Source organism: Miniopterus schreibersii, assembly GCF_964146895.1.
Source record: "Miniopterus schreibersii genome assembly, chromosome: 3".
NCBI classification, from domain to species: domain Eukaryota; kingdom Metazoa; phylum Chordata; class Mammalia; order Chiroptera; family Miniopteridae; genus Miniopterus; species Miniopterus schreibersii.
In genome coordinates, this window is record NC_138103.1 from 66,621,430 (window position 1) to 66,648,508 (window position 27,079).

Sequence of the window (27,079 nt, forward strand, 5' to 3'; positions counted from 1 at the left end):
GATTTAAAAGGAAGCTATCACTTGTGAGGTGAGTGTTTCTCATTTGAGAAATGTTAAGGACTTAAATATAGGTTCTCAGCTGTAATTTCGATCCAGAAGGCAGGAATGAACTGAAAACGGACCAAGACTAATAACACTGGGTGACACTGTATAAGTATTGCGCCCCCCTCTAGTTACAAAATTTCAAAGGTAACTTTCTTGATTGAACGAGCCATCCCCACTTCTTCAAGTCCCACTCAAATTGTAGGCCACATGGCTTCTGGCTCCATCACACGGCCGAGAGAACTCTTCCTGACTTCCGACAGCCAACGCCTCTGACCCCCCCCCCTCCTCCCTGCCATCTCTGTCCACCTCTCACCCTCCTCCACTCGACCACGGCCTCCCGCCCAGGCCTTCCCTGTCGGGTCTGAGGGGCCGCTGTCCCACCCTGGTCATTCCTCTTGTTTCGGTTGCTGCCTCCTCTCCCCCCTTGAATTGTTTTCCTTCACCTTCTACAAGCTGTCTCCTCAGACCTCACTCACACGCACAACTCCAATGACCATCTCTCTGGAGCCCATCCTTTGATCTCCATGTCTAATCTCTATCTCTTTCCTGGGAGTTAGTCTTGAATTTCCAGTTTTCTGCTGGACATTTTCACCCACATGTTCTACTTAGCATGTTAAAAAGACAAACTATCCTTCCCCCCCTCACTCCCCCGTTTCTCTGACCTGTATAGCTCCAATTCGTCCCGTTCGTGCAAGGCCAGCAGGTCACCCTTCTAAACACCCGATGTGGCCATGCCCACGCACCCTTCCCGGGAGGCAGCGCGAGCCTCAGACGTGGGCCTGTCCGCACTGCCCTCCGCCACCCGGCTCCCTTCCCTGGAGGCCGCTCATCGAGGCAGGGCTCGGCCAGCCTGCCCTGCGTCTTCCTGTACCGCAGCGGGGCTGCTCCCATCACCATCCGGCCTTGTTCCCCTTTCCATTTCTTCTTAGGAAACTACAGATGTTCCCCAAGGTTTTGGGCCAACTACGTCCTCTTGCATAAACTCTTTATCAACTGGCCTGACTGGAACTTTTCTTCCCATCCCTCTGGTCCGCTGCACCGTGCGTTTCCCTCCGTTAGCTCTTCCCTTACCCCTGGGCACAGCACCACCACTTCCCACGGGCTCGCTCCCCTGCTGGTTCACCCCCCCCCCCAGGGGGCGGCGGCCTGGCCGACAGGCTTCAGGGACGCACAGAAACTGGCACAGCTTCAGGTGTCAAGAAGTCAGGAAGGCAGCTAAGGTCCGTCCAGTTGGCTAAGGGCATTTCTCACCCCCCCCATTCATTATAGCTACCTATACATTTTTCTTTTTTTTACATTAACTGAGTCAGAAAACAAATTAGCAAAACTAAGCTTAAGTTCCAGGAAGAAGGGATGACTATTTAGTAGGGAGCCTTATCTTTATTCATTTATGGCTTTATTACCCACAGAATTTTAATTATGTTAAATTTCCTTACCGACTTTCAAAAAGCTTTTGACTTTCGGTTGTTGTTTTAGGTGCAAAGCCGAAAGTTACTATGGCGTTAGAAAAGATACCCCTGGTTGGGGAAGTTGTACCTGAGTATACCTATAATGCTGCAAAAATTCCTCAACAAGTCTGATGTATTCTCAGAGGTATACGCAGGTTATAAGAACCATCTGAAACCAGCTGAGTGAGTCCGCGGCAGGCAGCAGAAACGGAGGCCTGCCCGGCGGCACCGTTACCTAGATACTGACACACGTACTTGACCTCTTCCTCCAGGGCGGTCTTGAAAAGCTTGAGGAGTAGGTACTCTTCCCGCTGGTTGGAAGCGTAATTGTACAGTGTGAAAATAACAGTGTCCATAAACTTAGTGGACTTGTTCTGTGGCATCTGGAAAATCAGCTTAGCCAGGTACGAAGGATTGGTCTAAAACAAAAGAGGGGAGATGGAAAAGAAAGCCCCCAAACTGTATGTTAATATATTATTAAATCAGAGAAGAGCACCCGATTCCCCGTCAACGACTTAATATGCACACAGCCAACAGAAGACTACCTGGCACAAAATAAGACTTTAAACAGTATCAGCTAATCTTCATAGTAATTACAGTAACACTATAGGAAGTTAGAGTAGAAAGTTACGATAGAATTTAGGCTTTATATACTATGGGATATATTTAATGAAACATAATTATATATACTTTACACTGTTAACCATTTTGAGCCACATATTAATGTTTATTTTTGAGACACAGAAGAGAGGTGAGTGGCCAAGAGAATCTGGCATCTGAAGAGACTGGAAAGCACGAACCCCAGCTAAACAGACTGTCCTGGAAGAAGTGATTAATAAATTGAAGGAAACATCCCATGTTCTGAGACTTAAAAAAAAGGGTATGTTTCCATGTGAAGACAGTGGGGTGGCCATAATGCTTTACAAGGAGTGCGTAGGGAGGCTAGAGAGAGGTGAAGGTCAGGACAGTTGATGCAGGAAATGTCAGAAGAAACTGACAAGGAGAAAAAAAGACAACTTAAAAATTGACAAGAATTTTAAAAACACTGAAACGAAGCCCTGAGGGCTCAGCTGAGGATGGAGTCCACGATGCAGCCCCAGTAACACGGTTTTTCTCTAGTAGATCCACCAACCAGATGAAAGTTAGCAGAGAAAATGTAGTGTTTAGGTTACAGAGGAATACTACTTGTCATCTTCCTTCTGACGAGGAAAGGAAATTTTCCATCTAATAGACAGTCGGCCCTCCACATCCGTGGATTCAGCCAACTGCAGATTCAAAACATTCGGGGGAAAAAGTTACTTAGCTTCTGATGTGTGCTACATACAGTAGTTAGGTCCACGATCGCTGGGTCTATTCTGGACATGTACAGCCTGTTTTCCTTGTCTTTGTTGCCTAAATACTATCGTGTAACAGCTATTTACTTCGTACCAGGTATTATAAGTAATTTACAGATGATTTAAAGTATACGGGAGGAACTGTGTAAGTTATATATGCAAATACGACCCCATTTCACATAAGGGACCTGAGCATCGTGAATTTCCGTGTCGCCGGGGGTCCTGGAACCAACCCCCCGTGGATACCAAGGGACAACTCTATTCAAGCAACTTGGCTTTAGTGTTTTTAAGAAAATCCAAATTCTAGTTTACTTTACTACTTAGAGTTACTTTCAAGCTTATGATGATTGGCTGACATTTTATGAACAAGCAGCTCAGGACAACTGTTTATAGCTCTGTAGTGATTCTTTTCCCACACACAGCACATGAGATTATGAGAAAGGAAAGATACTCTAAAGCTAAAGGAGTCCACTCCTCATTGCTCTCAGATGCCCCAAGAACTTTAAATTTAGGCTCATACTGTAGAGACAAACCCAAAGCAAAAGCTATACTAGCTGACTGGCCACCGTGGCTAAGAATTCTTGCCCAGAGATAACCCACAGGCCAAAGGAATCCGGATAATTTGCTACCCTGCAGTTTCTTCTTGGTCCTAGTTATTGTCTCCAGTGGAGAGAAAGAAAAGGTGAAGGAAAAGACACAATTAGAAGGGACACTTGAGTTGGTACAACCAAATGGACGTGTCCTGGGACTATCAGTATTGGATTTGGGGGAATAAAACTTGGTAGAATTATCCTAAACATTCTCCTGTGTCTTTTCTCCCATCCATTCAAGAGCCTCCACTTACGTAACACGGTAAACAGTACAAGTCTTAGGCCAATGACTACATTTTCACTCTCCTTGTGACACAGATTAGATCAAAGCAGCCTTATGCACTTATGATAAATGTCTAAGATTAAATTTCCAACTGGTGGATAACTACTGACCTAATTTACACAGCCAAAACCCTTTCTCTGCCTAGTGTGAGCCCCCCCTCTTTCTGGAAAGGCTGCTGCTATTAAGCCGTGGCTTCTTTCCTTCAACGCCGCCCCACCGTGGCCCTCTGCGGCACTGCACCTCTTTTCCAATCTACTGTTCCAAAGAGAGAATTCTCAGCTCTACCAAAATTAACATCGCTTCTCTCCACGGGCCAAGCCACCCCTCATTCTGGTTCGGCTCACATGTTCTCTGTACACCTAATGTCAATGGCATCGTCGCACATGGATGCAGGCGTGACCACCGACAGCTGCTGCCCCACACCGAGGGGCACCTGACTCTCCCGGAAGCACCGCTGATGCACGTCTCGTGGGAAAGTCTTCCTGCTGAAGGGCAGACTTTGTTTGTATCTATCACTATAGCTTACTCGGTTTCCTTTAGGACCTTGTGGTCGGGCAGATAAGCTGAATCAATGGTCAAACAAAACGGTAACTGGCCCACCAGAGTCCAACCATAACCAGTTCAGCTTATCAGTTCTCACGCACATTCTGGAAGCAGTGGAAAATTACTGTTCACTTAGATCATAGGAATGCCATGAAAATAACAAAATAAAACAATATCCTATTTCCCTAATCCAAACTCTCTTGCTCTTTCCTCAAACAAAGGGCAGGCTGATTTTGGTAAACAACTGTTTTTCACAGTTACTTTAATTTTTCCATGGTTAACAGCATCTATTTATGTTATTATTAGATTTATTCCATTTCTGTAGATAACTAAAGTATAATAAACACAGTCATGAAGATAACTGGCTCTGAAATCAAACTACTTGGGTCCCTATACCCTTGGTTTTACTGGCCGTGTCTCAGTTTTCTGATGTGTAATATGGGACTAACAATAACAATTCCTTTCTGACGGTTTGCAGGGTTGCGGTAAGAATGAAATGAGATAATGTACATAAAGAACCTAGAAAAGTACTTGGTACTCAGATGCTCAGAACATGTAAGCTATTAGTTTCAGCATGGGGGAGGATCCACTGTAAACCACAAATATGGGACATGGTATTTACCCAGAACTCACAGTGAAAGAGTTTGTTCTCACCTGTAAAAGATAAAACAGCTGCTGATATGTTTCTAGTGTTTTTCTCCTCTCCTTACTCAAACTTTTGATGCCCTGGTTGTCAATGTTATTCAGCACTTGCATTTCTCCACCTTTTTTCTTATTCAGCTTCGTTCTGTGTGAAATCACATCCTGGAAGAAATTTTTATGAAATTACTACCTTTTAGTCTGGTACTCTCTACCTCCTCCCGTCACAGACACCGTGAGGCACACAGTTGAAAAGATTAATTTTCCACTTTTCCTTCATGAGGAAACAAAGGAATAGAGAATGTTAAAACAAATTAAGGAAATCCAGCTTGGGGGTGAATCTGGCTTTTGTAACATTTATTCTACAAAGCTTCACTTAAGCTGTAATGCAGTCACCAAGACAATTCAATGACGAAAAAACTGTCTTTTCAACAAATGATGCTGGGACAACTGGATGGCCACGTTCAAAAGGAAGCAGTCAGACCCCTAACTCACACCATAAGCAAAAACTAACTCAAAGGAGATCAAGTAACTAAATGTAAGAGTTAAAACTATAAAACTGTTGGGAGAAAACCTAGGTATAAATCCTTATGACTCTGGATGAGGTAATGGCAAAAGAAAAAAAAATAAATTGGACTTCATAAAAACAAAAATCTTTGTGCTTCAAAGGACACTATCAATAAAGCAAAAGGACAACCCACAGAATGGGAGGAAATATTTGCAAATCATATATTGAACGAGGGACTTGATCCACAATATATAAAGAACTTCCACATCTCGAAAATAAAAAGACCAATAACTCGAGCAAAAGTGGGCAAAAGATGTGAACGGACATTTTCACACAAAAGATCTACACATGAAGGGAAGCTCAATATTAATGGTTATCAGGGGACTGCAAACCAATACTACAGTGATGCCACTTCATACTAATTAGGATGGTGGTAACGGAAAAGATAGTGACAAATGTCGGTGCGTATGTTGATACGCTGGAAACTTTATGCCTTGCTGGTAAAAATGTAAAATGGTACAGACACTTGGCAATTCCTCAAAGGTTAAACACAGAGTTATTCCATGACCCACGAATTCCACTCTTCAGGTATGTACCAGCGATTTTCAACCGGTGTGCCACAAGAATTTTTAAAAGACACAATAACTGACTATTTAGCCAGGGGTACTGACCTCTTTTCTCTTAGATTGTCAAATAAAATAAAAAAGTGACACTAGACAACACGATAGCTGTTCTGGTGTGAATGAATCCAAATTATACCCTTTTTCGGGGGGGGGGGCAGATCGGCAAAAATATATATTTTTTGGTGTGCCGCAGACTTTTAGGAATTATTTTATGTATGCTGTGAGATGAAAAAGGTTAAAGATTGCTGGTATATGCCCAAGAGAACCAAAACATATGTCCGCAGAAAAACGTGTACGTGAATACTCATGTCAGAATTATTCACAATAGTCAAGAAGAGGAAACAACTGAAATATCCATCAGGTGATACATGGACAAGCAAAATGTGGACTCTCCATACAATGGAATGGCGTTCATCAAAACGGGGAATGACGTGCTGACTCAGGCTACAACGCAGGCGGGCCTCAAAAACACTCTGCTGAGTCAAAGAGCTGGTCGCAGCGGACACACACTATGTCATTCGACTAGTACGAAATATCCAGAACAGGCAAATGTATACAGACAAAGAGCAGGTCGACGGTGGCTGTGGGAGGAATAGGCAGTGAGTGCCAGTGAGTGCAGCTATTCTTTCTTTGGTTTTGTGAATTGAAATGTTATTCGCATACTTCATAAACTCACCCTTTTCAAGTGTAACTCAGGGGTGTTCAGTGCATTCACAAGGTTGTGCAACCATCGCAGCTATCTAGTTCCAGAGCAGTTTCTCTGGGGTTTTGTTGAGGGGTGATAAAAATGTTCTAGAATTAGACAGTTACACCATTTTATGATAATACCAAACATCACTGACTTTCTGGTTTCTAGGAGGAATGCAAATTTTTAAAGAATTGTAAGATACATGGTTACTAGAGAGAGCTAGAGTTGCTCTATAAGAACTAATCTACTTCCCTTTAAAACCTTTCTTCTCACTGAACACATGCTCAGTGTAAAAAAAAAAAAAGATAAAGAAGCTTTAGTTCTACCATCCAAAGAAAAATCACTTAACTTTTGTTCTTCTAGCTTTTCTTAATATATATTTATTACAATAAATGAAATTGTACTGTTTTAGGTACTATTTTTCCTCCCATTACATGGCAAACTGTTTCCCCTGCCCTTAAATGTTCTTCAAAAACATGTACGCATAACATACATGTTAAACTAATTCCACTGTCCTTTGTTTATTGTCTGTGTTAGGATGTTTCCCCCCATTGTTTCACCACTATAATAAAGCTTCAACTGCACTATTCTGAATATCATCACACTAAAAATGCTACAACAGTGATAAAGCTAATGACTACATATTTAATAATCATTAGTTCAACATCCATTAAGAGTTTGATAAATACTTAGTGTTTAAAAACGTAAGCTGAAAAATTAACTTTATCAATTAGGAATACTTAAAAAAAAACCTTAAACATTCATGAATATCTGAAAATCTGCCATGATTGTATTTCCACAAGCCACATATTATTTCTACTATTTTCTATTTTCTAATTAAGCCTTTACTTGGAAAGACAAGGTACTTCCTGTTTACAGCTTTATGGGAATTGGGTAAACCAGCAGCTTAAGGCTATCGAGAGCACCTTCTGATAGGCCTTCTGAATTATATTATGCTTCTAGAGGGTGTGGGGGAGGGAATCACAGATGCTCTGCTGTCCTGCGTAAATGACTGTCCCACATCCTGTATGGTGGGAGTTTGAATGTCCTGCTGGCCAGTCATTCATATAGGTAAAAATGCTTTGTGTAATTACTTGAGTCTAGAATCTGTTTTACATATAAGCACAATACATACCCTCCACAATTTTAATATATACTTAATTTTCTAGGAGCACAATTCTGCATAAACAGGGGTGAGGGGACCACGCTCTGCCTGTTCTGAATGTTACAAAGAGTTGATGTCCATTTTGGAAAACGAAAGCCTGACAGCTCTACCACCTCCTGCGTGAGTCTCATGTGCAGCTCTCTCATTCTGTGGTTATTCTGGGAAGAGGCCCCAGCCTCCGGCAACTTTATCACATCTTCTAATGGCACCGGGCCTGTGTGTTTTCATTTTGAAATATGAGTTTTAATTGTAAATTACTTTCTTTTTATTTCTCTTTTATATTTATATAAAGGCCTTTGTCTTGTTATGAAAATGGCAAATGAACTTTGAACTGAGCATTCTGGATTCCAAATGAGCTTATCTGGACCAACGTGCTGTGGACAACTACATATGCATCTTCCCTCTTCTGGGAGCCAACAGTCCCACACCCCCACAGACCTCGAGTGTGATCCTGTTCTTCACCAGGAGCCCAATCTTGATGTCCATCAGGTTCAGGTCCTTCTCCAGCTGTTGATTGCCCCTGATCTTGGTCACCACTTCTCCTCTTAACTGTGCGACGGCCAGCTCCTCCTGGAAATCCAAGTCACTTTGGTCCAACAGGTACACAAATTTGCGGATTACTGACAATGGTGGGTTTTCAGAGCCAACTGCAGGGAAAGGAAAGGCATGTTTTAATTAGGCATGCTTGGAATTATTACCAATAGGAAAGAAACCAGATCTTTCAATAAAGCATTACCAGAAAAATATAGCAAGGGAAGTACTTGGTCTTTGGAATGAATTGTTCTGTCCCATGTAAAACCTGGACAAGAAAACTGATCCTGTAAATAAATGCAAACCACTGATAATGTCTGGCCTCACTATTTTCTAGTTATCGAACAATCATTTCTCATCCTTTCTCACCCGGTTTCCAGGACTCGCGCCCTGAGAAGACCGTGTCTTACTAATGAGGAATCTGGGGAAGAACGCTAACGTTTATGTTACCTCGGCTCTGAGAGCCTGTGGCTGAGCCATAAGAGACTTGCGCTCTTGCGCAGGAAGCGGAAAGCGGCTTCTCTCAGCCCAAAAGACCTCTGGGAAGCGGCAGAGCCAGGTGACAGGTGAGTCAGAAGAGGCTGATGAAGAGAAAACTAACCGTGAGGCCAACGAGGAGCCAACGGGATGGCAAGCGGAACACGTACCCCCTCGGCACAAACAAGATTTTCACAGTTGAAACTTGGTCCCTGTTCTTCCTGCAGAGCCTGGGAGAGGCATCGGTATAAATCCTAAAGGGGTTTCCCTTCATGCCTTCAACAGTATTACACTTTCATTCCCCGGCACTGACTTTTGGAAAAGTCTATTTTTTAAGGTGTTTGGTGCGATCTATTCTGGGTGAACTGTGAGAATACACTCTGGGCCCTCAATGACCAGTGATGAGCCACAGCGATGCAAGCATGACTCGAACGAGCCCAGCCCCGTTGTGGCGACATCCGGATTACTACTTTGCCGTATCCGATGGTCTTTTTTGGAGAAGTGACCTTGGATCATGAGACTCATTGTTTCCTGATGACTGAAGCAGATGTGAATTTCTTTTCCTCTTATTTCTACCAAAGATGCTGCTGACGACATGCACGACCATTTTAGAAACAGCCTGAGCGATGCACCAGAGCGCATTCGCGTGGAGAAACTGAGAGAACGTGGGCCACCTCATTCATGCCTCAAGTTTCCTCTCCCTGCTCCTAAGGACCACGTCTCTTTTTATGTTCTAATAGGCCAGTAAGAAACAAATATTTTAGTTTACTCATTATTTTGGTTCAAACAAAATATTTCTCCTATCAACAAGAGGCTTTTTTGGCATCTTTATGCCACCCTGTGGTATCTTAGTTTTAGAAAATCATACGCTTTTCACAGTCAGCACGTACAAGTGGCCTCACTGTAGTTCTAGCAATTTCCAAGCTTAAATGCATCCAGGGCCCTTCCAGGGGGGATGGGTGAAGACAAACGATGGCAAAGAACAGTGATCTTGCCCGGCTGGGGTGGCTCAGCGGTTGAGCGTCGACCTAGGATCCAGGAGATCGAGGTTCGGTTCCCGGTCAGGGCACATGCCCGGGTTGCGGCTCGATCCCCGGTCGGGGGCGCGCAGGAGGCAGCCGGTCAATGACTCTCTCATCATTGATGTTTCTATCTCTCTCTCCCTCTCCCTGAAATCAATAAGGACATATATATTAAAAAAAAAAGTGATCTTTTTCAGATTAAAAAAAAAGGCCTTAGTGTTTTTTAAGATAATTGAGAAAGAAACGACAATTTGCCTTTCAGTTTCCATAAAACCACCCTATTTGCCAAGGTCCAGAGGAGCTCAGATGTACTTATTCACTAACGGTTTCTGCCCACCTGCTACACATTCACATAAAATCGCCTCGATGTTTACATTGGAATTACTTTTGTCTTCGTAATTAAAGAAAATGTAAGTAAATGGAAAGTATCACCACAAACACCCAGGAACACACGCTACCTAACGAAAGGGAGACCAACCTGTGTTCGCTTGGAGAACTGATTCCTTTTTTTATTCTTTATTTATTCCTCACCTGAGGATATTTCTTCCATGGCTTTTTCTGAGAGCATGGAAGGGGGGAGAGGGAGAAACATCGATGTGAGAGAGAGAGACATCGACGGGCTGCCTCCCACACATGCCCTGACCAGGCCTGGGATGGAGCCTGCAACCGAGGCACGGCCCTTGGCCCGCGCTGAACCCGGGCCCTTCCGTCCCGGCCGGCGCTCTGAGCCAAACCAGCTGGGGCAGGAGGATTTATTCTTAAATCGTCTTTCTTGTGCAGAGGCAAGAGCGAGCCTGTGGCAGTGTGTAAGGCCTCAGCAGACAAACCCTCTACGCAGACTTCTCGTAAAAACGCTTGCAGGCAGACACCTACCACCTGAGAGAGGAAGCTCACGAATTCCAAGCGGAAAAGTGAGACGCTGAAAAGACTGCTGACCTGCCCTTACCCCACCTGCTACTAAATTCTGGAACCTGGCGGATAAGGTATTTATTATCCAGTAGGTTTTGCAAGCTGGGGGCAGAACCTGGCCTCTGCTTCCCGAGGCTTTTCCTTCACAAGTACCAGGAAGATCTTTCTTGAGCCATGTATTTCACCTCATAACTCAGAGAAACTTTAGACGATGAAAGGTGTTGGCTATACTACTTACGAGGCACTGTGCTAGGAAAATCACTAAACAGTTTTTTCCTTTCCCCCAAAATCAAGAATAAAAAACAAGGCAGAGTTAGAGACAACACAGTGGCCAGTTTCATTACTGAGATACTCAAGTAATGACTTCTTTTACCCTCTCAAAGCTATTTTTGAATGATTTAAATAAATTTATTGGCAAGCTCTTCTCGAGTTAATCTAGGACACGTTCTTAAATCTATCACATGTTCTTGTGGTAATTAGAATGTTAAAAATTCAGCACATAAAAAAAAATTCAGCATGTAAAGAATGATCTTCACTATGTAAAAATCAGTAAGACACACATGCAGAGTTGAGGTTATAAAGAGATGGTGCAAAATGTGATTGCTACTCCTGGGTGATTTTTTTTCTATTTTGGTTTTTCAAGCTTTTTACAAATGCCTTATACTATTATAAGAAAATATATTTAAAAAACCATAGCTACTATGAAAAGTCCAGAACAAAGTTACAGGAAGATGTTTGTAGATATCTTTGGGAGATGAACACATTTCTCTTTCCTTCTTATTTATATTTCTAAAATTCCTTATAGGAACATGTTTTACTCTTATAGTGGGGGAGTGGGAATCATAGGCGAGCTAATAAACTAAACAGTTGACGTAAGCTTACCTTCTGGCTAACTCTTCTGCATTGTATTCTGGATTCTAGCTCAAATTTAATATAAAAAGATCAGCACTTATGCCAAACCCATTCTTTTTGAAGCAGTTTAATCCACTCCACTTACCCTTTCCACTTACAACAGGAAACCCCTTTTTCTGTCACCCCATGTTCCCTTGTGTACCAGTTCAGAGTCTGGGGCTGGAGGTGACCCAAATCTACTGGACACAATGGGCACTGTGTCCTTGAGCAGTCTCTGCAGTGACTAAGTTGGAAATAACTTGTCCTCGCCTGGTTTACACAGGATTCATACTTTGTGTCTGAACATTCCCACTTACCCAATGTTTTGTAGTCATCTCTAGCTTTGCTTGCTCTCAATAGTGACTGTATTTTCACGATTTCATTTTTCTGCAAAAGAAATGAGACTGGTCATGACCTTCCAGAGTCCCATCTACTCCACTACTTTAGAATTCAGAACTAGTTAAGAACTGACAGTATTTGAGGATGGACACTGCTTAGAAATGACAGCATTCTGATGTGCTGGATTCAATGTTTATTTTTCCTTTTTTTTTTTTTTAAAGATAGGGTCAGATAAGTTAGCTAAAAGTATAAACAAGATTGTACAGGGGCTGTTTAAATAAAGAGATCTAAAAAGAGAAAAGAATTTTACCACCAAAGTTGGATTATCCAATCCATGCTTACATTTCTTTTCTTTAAAGGTCCCGAACAAATTCCCCCCGTGGGCTCTATTTAAATTTCTCAGTTACCAGTTAGAAAAACTGTACAAATAACGGTGGAAAATACTCCTTTAGGATCTTTTCTCTTCAGCATGACGAGCCTGCATCAGTTTGCTCTCACCCATTTTTCCTAGCCAGTCCTGATGGGTCGAGGCTCACTCTGAACACGAGTTCTGAATAAAAACTGTAATTATCACATTGTGTTCGAAAACCTAGTTTTTTCTCCTAGTATTCATTTCTACCATTTAATAGAAATCATTGAAGGGTAACTTTCAACAAAGCATTCGTTTAGTTCGTTCTCAGCCAGGATAAAATCCCCGTGCACATCTCTTACATGGTCTCTGAAATACTGCAGCCGTGAAAGGTGGTTCCTCCGAGCTGTGATCATCCGGAACCACGACTGAATCTAAAAATAAGTTAAATAGAGAAACCAAGGCAATTACCAAACAACTTTAATATCTTTTTATGCAGCCTTTCTAAAAACAGTATTGATATTTTATTTGATAAAAAGGTAAAAATTCACAGCCTGCCAAGTAATAAACATCTAAAGCCTGATCTTCATCTCCTACTTTCACTGCTTTTTCTCTTAAGGGTTCAAAACACGTTACACTTTATGGCGGGGCAGGTAATGTAACTTTGTGTTATTTTGCTTTAATCCCCATAAGTGAAAGCCGGGAGGGCAAGGCATTTTGCTGAAAGTTGCAATGGGTCAGGGAATTAAATTAAAGTCCAACATTTCTTAAATGTATCCAACATACTTACGGTCTTTACAGAAGGTCTCATGAGGGACCAACTGTGAACAAGAGTTTTCTGAGAGAACAGGCCTGTGTCCCATGGTGAGCGCAGGACAACATTGAAGAGCTAATGCACCATGGATCTAGAAAATGTCACTGTCTTCAAAGCTTGGAAGGTCTTGTAAGCTAATCTCATCTGATCCTAATCTCTCCAGCCCCACTATTCTGACTTTCATCACGATTTCCAAATTGTCTATCGGTTCACTTGTGCACAGTCCTCGGGTTTCCAGATCTGAGAGAGTGGTCATCACAGTGCCTTTTCTTTCTCTGAGGTCAGAGCAATCACCTGGTGGAAAGCTGGGTGGGATGGGCTCACCACCCAAAATCAGATCCTAACTTTTGCATTTGCCTTCCTATGAAGGTTCTGTATTGTTAAGTTGGAGCATTCTAAATATTATTAGCAAATATAAGAGAAGCATGAAATAAAGTTAGGTTTCTGCCAGACTTTAAATAATCAATTTGGACTTTCTAGAGAAAGAGCATTTGCTGGTTACAAAGCATTTCACATATGATTCTCAAACCCACATAAAGGACCGAGCCAGTTACAGTGTAGTGGACTTGCTTATGGATGATCAGCTAAGTGAGTAGTGGAGTGGGACTCAAACCCAGGACTTGCTCCTGACTTCAAGGCTCATACTTACTCTTTCCATAGTCTGCCTTCCACAAGCAAAACTAAACAATGGGACAAGTGTAAGTCAAGTACTTGATAAGGTGGGAAAGGATGTTTACCTTCACAATGGAGGGAATATGGTCATTGAATGTTTGCCGCCTGCTGGTATATAACATCCGTTGTTTATGTCCCTTCCAAAAAGCCTGTGGAAAACAGCGAGCTACAGAATTAATGATGTACAACAGTTTTCCAGTTTATTTCAGAAAGCGCGAGAACAGAGGGTATCTCCAGACAGAGCTGGAATGCTGTCAGGGACGCCCCACACCGGATCTCATCTGGACGCTATTCCTGGGGTGCACAGCACCAGCTCACAGCTGAGGCTTGTCTCTAGCTTGGGAAGCCCAGTTTCCCATTCAAAAGCTTCACTTTACCAAGGCCCTGGGTGACAAGCATAATAAAACAGGGTTGCCCCAGAACATGTAAATAGATTAACTGGGTGCGGGTATTTTTTGGTAACAACATAGATGCTTCGAAATAATGACTAACATAAGTATCATCTTGACTCCAACAAGTGAGCCACTGTGGCCCACACCGGCAAGGAGAGAACTGAGCAATATAAATTTAAAGTTAGCCTTTTACCTAGTATTTCTAGTTTTCAATATATCTAGCCTAAGGAAATACAACCAGCTGTGTAGAAAAACTGTATGAATTTTTGTTGCATTACTTGTAAAAACACATACATGTACAGAGTGTTTACAAAGAGAAGAAGTTAGATACACTGTTTACAAATAGAGGAACAGTTAGATACATTGTTTACAAATAGAGGAACAGTTAGATACACTGTGACTGCACTCATACGGAGGGATGTCCCGCAGCAGTTACCAAGGATAAGGGAAGACACGCATACACTGCCTTGGAAATGTTCTGTATCTTGAGAAATAGGAAACTCTCCAAGATATACTAAGAGAAGGGGGAAATGCAGCTTACCATACACACTATGATACAGCATGCTGACAAAAAAAGGAAAACATAAAACTAACATATTTCTATGCAAACAATCTGTACTCAATGCCTAGGGGGTTTATTAGGATATACAACAGAGAAAGGGCACAAAGTAAAATGTGCCCATGTACCTATCCTTACTTCGATCCAGTGATCCTCCAAAGGCATTTGCAAGTTTTCATGCATACATATATGCTCTACTGTTGTACACAAAAATCTAAACACATAAATATGTATATGTGTTTATGTACCCTTCAATTTTGACATGGGAACCGATCTTATATCAAGGTTTGCTTTATTTTCCCTCTAAATTATACATAGCATTGATATTATTTCATATAAAAAACACAGGTCCTCCCCATTGTTTTTTAATGACCACACAGCATTCTGTAGTGTAGATTTACTATAACTTAATACTACTCCCTCTGTGGGTAGGCATTAAGTTATCATTTTTGCAGTAAATAACTTTGTACACACATTATGATGTATTTTTTATAAATGTTTCCATAAAGTAATATATAGAGGATTAGTGGGCCAATAGTTGGTTTTTAAAATTGATCGTTACTATCAGGTTGCCCTACAGGTTGCCTAGAGTAGATGACAGAGACCTCTTTCTCAAGTGTCCCACTGAACAGGTGTAAAAAAAAAGCCTGATGATATCCAAACTGATGCATGAAAGCTGCTGCCTCATTTATCTATATCTGTATCTATATCTATATCTATATCTATATCTATATCTATATATCTCTATCTCCCAACCTCCAGCAGTGTGGAAAGCTTACCTGCCTTCACATACCTTTCCTTTCGCCCATTTATCATACACTTGTCTTAAATATCTCCTCCCCATACATTTAGAATCAAATTCAATAATTTTTGCTATAATTTTTGCTTCAACTGTCAAACATAACAAAAAATTCAATTAGAAAAGGAAAATGTATTTCTCATATTTTTAGTCTTTGGGTTGTCTGTTTTTCCTTCCTGGTGTTCCAAAATCCCATCGCTTATCATTTCCTCTTTTGTTTCGAGAACTTCCTTAGCCTTTCTCATAGCCTGCCGGTGACATGTCCTCGTAGTTTTTCGTCACCTGAGAACACTTTGATTCCCCTTCATTCCTAGAGGATTTGTTGCTGGATAAAGCACTCTCTGTCCACGGCTCTTTCCTTTCAGCACTTGGGAAGCGCTGTGACTCCCCCTCCTGGTCCCCAGAGGCGGTTACACAAAGTCGGTCATGAGAACTGCTTCCCCCTATAGATAAGCTATCATTTCTATCTCGTTTTCAAGATTTTTTTGTCTTTTGTTTCCAGAAGTTTGTGTTTGTAATTGCTTATTATAACATTTTATGGTGGCTGCTTTAAATCTTTGTCTGATAATTATAACATCTTTCTCATGACTGTTGACATTATCTTTTTAAAGTTGTGATTTGCTTGGTACTGAAGATGTTGACTGCTGATTCAAACTTGGATAACTTGGATAGTAAGGGATGAGACTCTGGATTTTATTTAATCTTTCTGTTTCAGGTGGCTTTCCCTGACATGTCCGGGCAAGGGAAGGGGCTGGGACGCTGCCTTATTACTGGCAAGTAGGGGTAGAAGTCTCGTTTATTCATCTGACTTCTGATCCCGAGGAGCGTGGATGGGTTCCTCATTGCTGCTGAGTTGGGGGGAGCTCCAAGTACCCATCAGACCCTGGCTGGAAGGTTAGGAGTACCCCCTTATTATTTCCCACATGACTGCAACTGACACCAGGAGGTAGTGTGTGTGTATATGTGCGTGTCCTCATGACTACCGGATGGTGATCAGAGTCCTGACTCTCTCCACACTTTCTTCATCACAACCCAGCAGGGCGAGGAGTGACACTGTCGGTGGGCATAGAAATCCAGGCTCGGCAGGTGTCTGGGTGCCTTGCCATAATCTACCAGCGTGGAGCCCAGGCTCCCTACTTGGCCTTTGCTGGCATGAGTGGTGTGGGACCACAGGGCTTTTTTTGTTTTGTTTGTGGTGTTTTGCTAGAGTGGTTACTGTCTGAAAGCTTTCTCTCTTGCTGGACTGTCCCTTTCCTGGTCCTTTGGCTACAGACAGCAGGCTTTTGTTGGAGTTTTGCTTTGTTTTTTCCCCCTGTACAGATTGGCATTTCTGAGTTGTCAGCCTCTTCAATAGTAAGTCTGAGATATCTAAGGCTAAAAGAAAACCAGGCCACTTATCATTGGATGTCATTCTTGGGTCTTAAGTTTCCCTAGCCAATCTGTCTTTTTTCTCTCCACCTTAAGAGTGTTATGTTTACTTAGATATAATGTCTGGGGCATTTAGCTGTACTTGGAGCAAGAGAGAAAGTACCTGTATTCTGTCTTCCCAGATGTGAGAATTAAGCCCAAATTATTTTTAAGTCCCTACTGCCTTATAGTTTTCTATGTTGGTAAGGACATATAAATTTATTCCTTAACAGATTACAAAACTTTAAAAAATCTGAAGTGTAAAAAGTAGTTATGATTCAAGAGAGGCACTTAAAAACTATTAAAACTAGAGTTCTGCAAGGTGACTATATTCAGTTATAAAATGAATATATAAACTTGACAGATTTTCTATATGACAAAAATAAAATAAAAAAGATGACATTCAAAATAGCCAAAAAATTTACATACGTGGAGAAATCTTAACAAGAAATATGAAAGAATAAAATTCTAATACTATAGTGTAAGACAGATTAATAAATGGAGAGATACATTGGTGTCTGATCTGGAAAATTCATTATTGCAAAGATGCAAATCTCCTTAAATAAACTAAAACTTCACCAAATCCTAACAGAAAATTAAGGACTGGATTTAGAACTTTATCAAATGCCTTTGCACTAGCTACTGAAATGAACACAAGGTTTCTCTCCTTTACGCTATTATGATGATGAATTATACAGGAAGCTAAGTATCCGAGGGTTTACACTCACTGTGGAGTGAGCTTCATCCACAGTGCTTCTCACACTTTAATGTGTATACAAAATCATCTGAGGATCTCTTTAAAATGCAGATTAAGATTCAGTAGGTCTGGGTGGGGTGCTGGTATAGGTTCCATACTTTGAGTATAAACAAGTTTTGATTGATCACCTATTTAGGAAATGCCACCATCGACTCTGTCAGTGTGGCATTCCTGAGGGGACAGGAGAAACTGCTCTCTGATGTTACAAACAACTGCAGGTCACCAGATTCCATGACAGTCTAGTAACATCTGTTGTGATGGGTCTGAAGGGTGATTCATATGTCTTTGTGAGCAACACTTTTAATTTTTTTTTTAAAAAATATATCTTTATTGATTTCAGAGAGAGGAAAGGAGAGGGAGAGAGAGAGATAGAAACATCAATGATGAGAGAGTCACTGATCGAGCCCGCAACCGGGCCTGTGCCCTGACCGGGAATCGAACCCCGATCGCCTGGATCCTAGGTCAAAGCTCAACCACTAAGCCACGCCCGGCCGGGCGTGAGCAACACTTTTAAAGTACAGAAGTGCAAATACACAAACATACATTATATATCCCATTCCTTGACCCCAACTGAAAGGCAAACAAGATACTGGGATTAGCTCAAGTTCTCCCTCTGCTTTTCTAGAATTGTCCAAACTTCGGGAACACTGTTAATCTCTGCTAGCTCAGATTCACGGGCACGCGGGATTAGCAATCTGCCACGGTAACAGACGACCGGGTGCTGAAGCGTTCCTGCACTGGTGGCGCGAGCACTCAGGTCCGTTCCGTTCTCTTTTAAAATGTACTAAGAGTTCAAAGCTCACCAACAGTATTTTTCTTGCGATTTCATTTTGTTTCATCTCTTTATTGATTAGTTTTTTCTGGAATCCTTCTATATTTGTGACTATTTTATTGTTGCCTTTCCAAACCAAGGGGACTTGGCTGGGTATAGAATTTTTGGTTGGTAGGTGCAGAACACATGCTTCTTATTTGTCAAAATTCTACAGTCTCCTTTTTCAGTCTAAGTTTTAGTTCCATCAGAGCTGGTTTTTCTTGTTCTGTGCTAACAACAAAATTCCTATGCAAGGCTATAAGATTGTGGCTTTTCCAATTAGAGGCTGTTTATTAAAAACAATTATGGGTATAAAGTTGGAAGGAAGGCACTACTGATGAAAATGCAAAAGGAGACAAAATTATCAACCATAAAGCCATTTAGAAACAGCTTTTTATAGACAATTAGAGACAGAAGGCATTTACAAAAATATCTATCTCCTTCTTGACCAGAATGAGAACTTGTGGGAAATTTTATTACAGCAATCTTTTTTTTTTTGGTTGTTACCATAAGTATATTTCCTGTGTAATGCATCTGTAACAAAGGAGTCTTTCTAGCCCTCAGAGGTTACTCCGCTGTTTTATAGATTGTAACTGTCCATCTTTAGAAAACCTGGCTTGCTAAAGTTGGTAACTGGGCACCCAGGACAGTAATATTCAAATTACCAACTCCAACTTTTGAAGCACAAATTCTTGTGCAATCTCTGTTAGCCAAGGAAGCCCTAAATATTTACCTCTTTCCCCCCTCAGCTTAAAGGTAAAAATTCAGCGATCTATAGAGTAGTCAGTTACATTAAAGCAATGTGAGGAAGGACGAGCACATCACGCCACCCTCTTTCCTCAAGTCCCCAGACTCTGCCACTGATCCTGGCCACGTGAAGATGCTCCAGGGAAGCTTGTTTCCTTTTCCTTGCCCGGAGGCTTATGACACTCTCTGACCTGAAGTTCAATGATTTAATAATTCCCAGGGCTAAGTTTTGGTATCTGTCACTACTGTTTTTTTCTCCTCAGAAGTGGCATTCCAGCTTCCTTCAGTTGAAGAAAGTGCCACACCAACCATCTCAGTGCTGGCTCTCCGTCACCTGTTCTCTGAGTCGTCATCTCTGCCGCCTCATCATTTCTAGCACTTACTGAGCACTGAGGAGCCACACACGGGGCAAAACCTGTTATGGGAATTATCCCATTTAATCTTCACAGCCCTGTAATAAAATGGGTGATACCATTTTCAGGTGAGAAAATGTATTTTAAATCACCTATTCTTTCCTCAGGCTTTTATGTGATTTCTCTCAAGCTTGCCATGTGTTTCCATTATCTCCAGGGTCAGTTCTTCATTCTGCAGTTCTAAGTTCACTTATGGTCTATGATGCCATTATTTCTCTTCCTCTCTTTAGCTATCAGTTATCTTTTGAAAGCACAAAGCAGTATCAGTATAAAAATTTCTTCTGTCTCCTAGAATAAGAATATCCTTAAATGTTTACTTCATTTATATTTTACAATGTATATTCGTTTTTCTTTTTTCGATATAAAATTTTTTTTTGGTGATTTTTTTTTTTTCTGGTTCATTCATTCTTAAATGTAGGCAGTTTTACCAGAGCCTTCTTACTGATAAAAAATAATATGGTTATTTCTCTGTCACTGCTCTCAAGATTCTCTGCAGTGAGAGAGAAATGACACCTTACTTATCCGGGAGAAATAACACAAACAACAGTGGATTTCTTATTAGACACCTTCGAGGTAAGAAGTGGCACAATATTTTTCAAATGCTTGAAAAAAAACTGTCAACTCACAATCCAGCAGAATTTGTCACTAGCAGGCTTATGTTAAAAGAATGTTCTCTAAACAAAGTAAATGATATAGGAAGGCATTTTAGAACATCAGGAAGGGAGAAAAATATACAGTAAGGAAAATACATTGGTGAACACAACAGACTCTCCCTTTCCTCTTGGGTTTTCTACATTATGTTTGATTATTGAAGCAAAAATTATAAAATTGTGTGATGTGGTTCTAAATAAATATGCAGGAAATACATACAATTTTATTACACAGGAGGAAGGAGAGAGGAGTAACGGGACATAAAGGAAGGTACGATTTCTGCACTCACTCCCACTGATCAAATGATGACCCCCGTAGACTGTGATTATACACATACATATAAAATCTATCATAGTTACACAACCACCACTAACAAAGCTACACAAAAAATTCACCCAAAAACATTATAACTAAATTAGAATGGAATTTAAAAATATGCTTACATTTAGTAACCCACAGGAAGGCAGGAAAAAGAAAACAGAAAAAAAAGCCAGAACAATATGTATATATTAGAAAATGGGAAAAATTTCAAATCACTAATCTCGGTTCCCCCTCAAGAACTAGAAAAACAGGAGCAAAATAAACCTAAAGCAAATAGATGAAAAAAAGAATAAGAACAGTAGCAGAAATCGATGACACTGAAAACAGCTAAATACAGAATATGGATGAAACAAAGATCTAGTTTTTTGAAAACATCTATAAAATTGACAAACATCTTGCAAGACAGAGACAAAAAGAAAGACACAATAGAGTAAAATCATAAGCAATCTTACCAATGAGTATGGAAACAAAAATCTTACATAAAACATTAGGAAAGTATTATATAAACTCTATGTACTTTTATTATTTATTTATCTTAAAAAAATATATCTTTATTCATTTCAGAGAGAGGAAGGGAGAGGGAGAGAGAGAAACATCAATGATGAGAGTCGTCATTGACCGGTTGCCTTCTGCACGCCCCCCTGCTGGGCATCGACCCTCGATCTCCTGGATCCTAGGTCCATGCTCAACTGCTGAGCCACGCCCAGCTGAGCTCTATGTACTTTTATACACACACACACACATATAATGCACATTTGATGTGTTTGAATGTGTGCATGCACAAAGATTTATAGATGTAAAACATTTTTGACACATTTCATATTCCTTTTTCAATTTAAAAAGAAATTCAACAAACTAAAAATAAATGGATACTCTTAACCTTAATCTTTAGAAAAAGATTATCTCATAAAAATTATAATATTATATCTAACGGTGAAAGGAAAGAATCATTCCCTTTAAAATCTGAACGAAACAAGGATGTCCATTATTTGAAATAAAAAAAAGGAGAGAAAGAAAAAGCCCAAAATGGCTATCTAGATTCTTCTTGACTTGCCATGTTTACTTGGACACCTTCTGATTTGTTCCATAAGCACTTGAGATAAAGGCTTAGCTACAGATGACATGTATTCCCTGTACCAGTATTCAGCTTCTTGGGAGGGAGCTGAGAGTGGGAGGGTGGTGGAGCTGGAGTGTCCTTGTGCTCAGCCAGGGGGTTTCTCTCTGAATTTGTTCAGACTAGTGGTCTGGGCTGATCCATCCAGCTGGGAATGTTGAGCTGTTCTACGGAGGGAAGTCTTCAGATTTCAGATCATTTCCCCCAATTCAGGGTCAATCAGCCACTTTGGCAAGAAGCGAGATTAGCATGATCCCCCTTGGGTTCACGCCCTTCGGATCTGCGGGTGAGCAGGTTTCCCCGGACTACATGTTCATCTCCAGTCTGCGGCGTGCCTTCGGACTCACCCCTTCCTTGTTAGAAACTGGTCAGAAGGGTGGAGAAAGGCAGGGCAGGGTGGCGTCCCACTCGACGGCCTCTTCCATCCTGCCGCCTCAGCTGAGGTGGAGGGACAGGGCTTCCGGCGGTGGTTCTGCCCTTCCCCAGCCCTCTCCTCCAGCCCGGGCTCTAACATCAGATGGTTTTATATGGGGGGCTCTTCAGAATCTCTTCCAGCTGCAGCACTGCTCCCTGCCTCAAGACCGGGAGCTTAGGGTTGGTCCAAAGTGCGCCGCATCAGCTGACGCTTTTTGAGTTTTGTACAGAATTAGAGCCTTATCATCAGTACAGATGCTTCTATTTTTACGCTTTTGTTCACTTTCTGTGTGGTTTGCCTACCATTTGTTTAAAGAAGGAACAAACTGGAAAACTTATTGAAAAATAAGAAAAATCCTTTTGAGTGTCAGGTTTATAAGAGAAATTTCTTTAAAACAATTAATCATTTCTGCCTTCTAACATCTTAAGTTCTCACAAATTCACACATTCGACCACCTATCATATATACGCAAGACACTTGAGTACAAAAGTTTTAAAGACTCGTTTTCTGTCCTGAAAGACATTATAGTTAGATGGGGGAAGCAGATAAGTACACCAAGGATCACAAAAGAGAAGCTATTCAACCAAAACACTTTCACGTTAGGAAATTTCATAGTTATTGGCCAAAGTAAAAACGCACCAGCCTCTGTCCATCAATAACAGTATCACTTTGGATGCAACACAAAGGACAAACGCAAACACACAGCTGATGGAAGCCAGCCCGGAGGCTGGCAGAGGATGCTAGGGGGACACGGGGAGAAGCATCTAGATCTGGCCGGGTCCTCTCCCGCCAGCCAGAAGCTCAGACAAGTCACATAAGCGTAAGAACTCACAACAAAAAAGTTGGACTAAGGATTTTCCTGCAAACATAAACGAAGAGTGACAGATTGTACAAAGGAGAGGACACGCTTGGAGATACTAAATCCATTTCATTAGCTCTCTGTTCTTTCAGATGCCACTCAACATCCACTAAAAAACCAATTCATAAAGAATCTGAGTCAGAAAGTAGGTGACACAAGGAGATCCAGCTGTTTAGAGAAACATAATTTCATATCTGACCTGAGGTTTTCTCTGGTCTGACTAGGTTGGTGGCAGGTGAACTGTGGGATCCAGTGCCCCTGAATACTCTCTGGAAGACCACAGGTGAAAAATCACTGACATCCTTCCCATCTTAGAGCCTTAATAAAGCACACTCAGGGGCACCGAGTAAGGAAAAAATCTGTAGTTAGACTTGTTAGAATGCTGGTAGCTGACTGTCCTATTATCAAATAAAACATTTCTCATGGGGCATGACAGTTTGCTGTGATTAGTGGTGGTAGGTGAGTCACATACCTGTATTTTGACCACATGCTCTTCCTGTCCATACAAAAATGATTTCCTAGCTTCGTGTTCTTCCCTAAGGAGGGGTCCTGAGCTTGTGGCTTGAAAGCGAAGACACAACTCTGGGGAAGCAGACCACAACTTCTCCCGAATGTAACCTGCCGTGACTTCCTCAACAATGTCCTGGCAAGAGACATTTCTCATGGTTACACTTCACACATTGGGTGAAAGCGGCACACACAACAGCTTCTGAACATTGCATGTTTCAGAAAAGAACATGGACAGCTCCTTCTGGCTTGGTTTTAGACAGATCTGACCAGAGCCGGGGAATGAACTGGCTTAGCTTTCTAGCGACACGACCTTGGAATCCTCTCAACGCTGTGCTGCGGCGGAAAGACCGTGGCTGCACGGCCGCAGGATCTGGAGCAGAGAGGTACGGACGATGCGAGCCCTTGCCAGGCATGAGGCCCGAGCTCCACGAGGATAAAGGGACAGGGATGATTACGGCAAGAATATGAACCATCTCCTCTCTCCCTCGAGCTGCCAAGGGGAAGACTGCAGCGCCCATGAGGTCCTCAGGCTTCTCTGCTGCTTTTCTTGCCCAGGAAAGAGAAGGAAGACTCCTGAGAGGTCTTGAGGAAATCTCAAATATGGGAGAAAACAAAAGACTGGGGGTAGAGAGAAAGAGGGTGGGGGAGGAAAGACAAGCCCCATCACGGGCAGACAGGGAAAACCTAGACGAATGAGAAAAAAGAAGGGGGACTGTGAGACGTCCTCGCATGGACTGCGGCTGCACTTTTGTTCTCTGAGAGACGCCAGCAAAGGTTGGACTCACTTCTACGGCCAATGCCTCTCACTCAGTGTGGCTGAAATCACTGGGCGGTTAATTTAAAAAACTTGAAAGTGGAATCATATAAAAGATGCATAAATACCTTTAAGAGAAGACAAATATGTGCATTCATTGAATAAAATGAGTAATTCCTGATTGTTTAGGAGAATAAAATTTATAGTGTAGGTTAATAATCCTAACAGACTGATGCTGTTTCACAAAGGTATACCCGGGGCACCTCTGGGTGCCACATGCGCAGTTGTAGGCTCTGAATTTTAACCCTTCGATGCTGCTTCTTCATGGTTTTGATATATCTTCTCAATTATAGCATATGGGTTTTTAATATTGGCCACAATTTCATTTTTTCAACAACACAGCACTAGCAATTCATTGCCACAATGCCATCTTCCTGTAAACTGTGGGGACTTTGAGCATTTGAAATTAGATAATAAACTGTGTTCTTCACTATCTTCTTGTCAGTCAGGATTTCTGGTGGCCTTGTCAGTCCTGGGTCACAGTTTTCTCTGAGTTTTAGTAAACACAGTATGGTGATTCTGTCCACAAAACTGTTATACTGCAATCTCTTTGGTGCTGTGACTTTGAACAAATCTGTAAGCTCTACATTTGTGAATTCTACTTATGTGTTTTTTTCAAAATGGAACTCAATTATTCTCAGTATTTTCTCTTTAAATATACTACAATGCCTGGATTAAACAGCAATTTTTCACATCTTTTAGGTCCAACTTTTGGTCTCAAGCAAGTCCAAAGTAATCTTGGTGGACATTCCTTCAAGAGCATTTCCCTCAGGGAAGCATTACTCACTTTTTAAAGGATCTACATATCTGTGTTGTCGCCTGAGAGGGGGAAAGAAATAGACACTGGAATATTGACAACCAAGGAATTACCACTAATTGAGCTTTTGTGTCAAGGAAAAGCTTTCTCTCCTGCTCTGTTTGGTGGTGTTATGCCACCATGGGAAAAACTCTAAAAGTTAATAACCAGCAGCCACATCCCACTGTAGTTCATGAAGACTTTGCTCCACATCCAGCCTTCAAAGAAATCAATCAGTTCCTCCCATCATATCCATGATTCAAAAATAGAAAAACAATCACACTTATCTTTATATAGTACAGTTTTCCACCAAACATCAACCGCCTACCTCAATTTCTTTTTCCATGAGCCATGATTCTTTAGGCAGGCAAGATTCAGGTGTGACCCAGGAACTCTCTTCTGAATTGACATTGTAGTAGTAATCATATTTCTCCCGCAGTGTGAGGTGGAGCCATGGACCTTCAGAAGACACTGCAGAAAAAAGTATGTTACATTCTAGAGAGAAAAACTGAACCCTTCAACATTAACATTGTTTCCTCAATGAAGATGCTTCTCATTAAGCATTCAGACAGTCTACGTTAAAATCAGTTAGAAATGACTTACTAAAATAGAATGAATGCTGTGTGTTCAGTGGCAGCTCTCTGCTAAACCAAAGATTAAGGAGGAGAGACTGATGTATAATGCTAGCTTTGGATCCCAAGCTTTTCATGAGGATGATGGGAGTCACAAACAGCCAACAAGAGGGACAAGCAAACAAGGGATGCATGTCCCAGGTAAAGGTGAACAGCACCACAGTAGACAGAGGAGACCCATGAGCAATAATCCTCTTGGCTTAGGAAGCCTTCCTGCAACTTTTCTGAGAAGGGCCCAGCTAGGACCGTCACCCATTATCTAAGGAGGGCCAATGATCCACATTAAACCAAAGCGGAAGTGACTAATCTTTTCCTACGACTTCATCCAAGGTGCAAAATGGCATCTGCAAACACTAAGGTCACTAAGTAAGGAGAAGGAAATTCTGGTTCCTCTGACACACCTTGCTCTACACAACCACACAGAATGAGGGGAAAAATGACCTAATTTGGGGGTAAGGATGTACTAGAAAAAATTGATGGCAGTCATGGCTTAAAGTGGTCAAGAAAAATATCTCCTTTTCACCAATCCACAGGCTACAAACTTCCTATTTAGAAATCTGCTTATTTTACTGAACAGGTCAAGTTTCCTACCCCAGATCAGAGAGCTAAAAACAACAATAAAAATAAAATTTAAAAAGCTCTGACCTAGCCTTAGCTGGTTTGGCTCAGTGGCTGGAGGGTCAGCCTGCAGACTAAAGGGTCCCGGCTTCAATTCTGGCCAAGGGCATGCACCTTGTTGCAGACTCGATCCCCGGCCTGCTTGGCACTCAAGCAGGAGGCAACCAATCGATGTGTGTCTCTCTCACATTGATGTTTCTATCTCCTCTCTCCTTCCACTATCTCTGAAAGCAATGGAAAAAAATAGCCTCAGGTGAGGATTAAAAAACCCCAAAGCGCTGGCCTAGACCAAGCTAAGCCAACTGCTGCCAAGTGAGCATTAGACTAATTGCCTTTAAAGGTAATTCAAAGTTCAAGTGAATTTTCACATATAATATTTAAATGGATTCTTAATTAAATAATTAAGCAGAGGTAACTTTAAGGCCCTTTATTATACGTTGATTTTTTTAGTTGGTTTTAAGGGGCTCTCAATTGTTCTTTTTGTCAATGCCCAAGAAGAGATGTAGCTCTTCTCAAAGGGGCAGTCGGACAGATGTTATCTGTTTAGGAGTGCTGGCGTCCTCAAAAATATATTGTAGTCAAATGAGGATGATG

General features: G+C 41.5%; 1 protein-coding gene across 4 annotated transcripts in view; it reads right to left on the minus strand.

Moving 5' to 3' along the window:
- IQGAP2 (IQ motif containing GTPase activating protein 2) overlaps nt 1–27,079 on the minus strand; it is a 248,957-nt gene that overhangs the window by 30,717 nt on the left and 191,161 nt on the right. For all 4 annotated transcript variants that reach the window (XM_081132687.1, XM_081132688.1, XM_081132686.1 and 1 more), the window contains 8 exons: nt 25,564–25,706; nt 23,588–23,758; nt 13,936–14,019; nt 12,747–12,818; nt 12,014–12,083; nt 8,305–8,513; nt 4,898–5,047; nt 1,749–1,912 (listed from right to left, as the gene is read on the minus strand). In XM_081132687.1, coding sequence (XP_080988813.1) covers nt 1,749–1,912; nt 4,898–5,047; nt 8,305–8,513; nt 12,014–12,083; nt 12,747–12,818; nt 13,936–14,019; nt 23,588–23,758; nt 25,564–25,706 — 1,063 coding nt within the window. The remainder of the gene's footprint in view (nt 1–1,748; nt 1,913–4,897; nt 5,048–8,304; nt 8,514–12,013; nt 12,084–12,746; nt 12,819–13,935; nt 14,020–23,587; nt 23,759–25,563; nt 25,707–27,079) is intronic.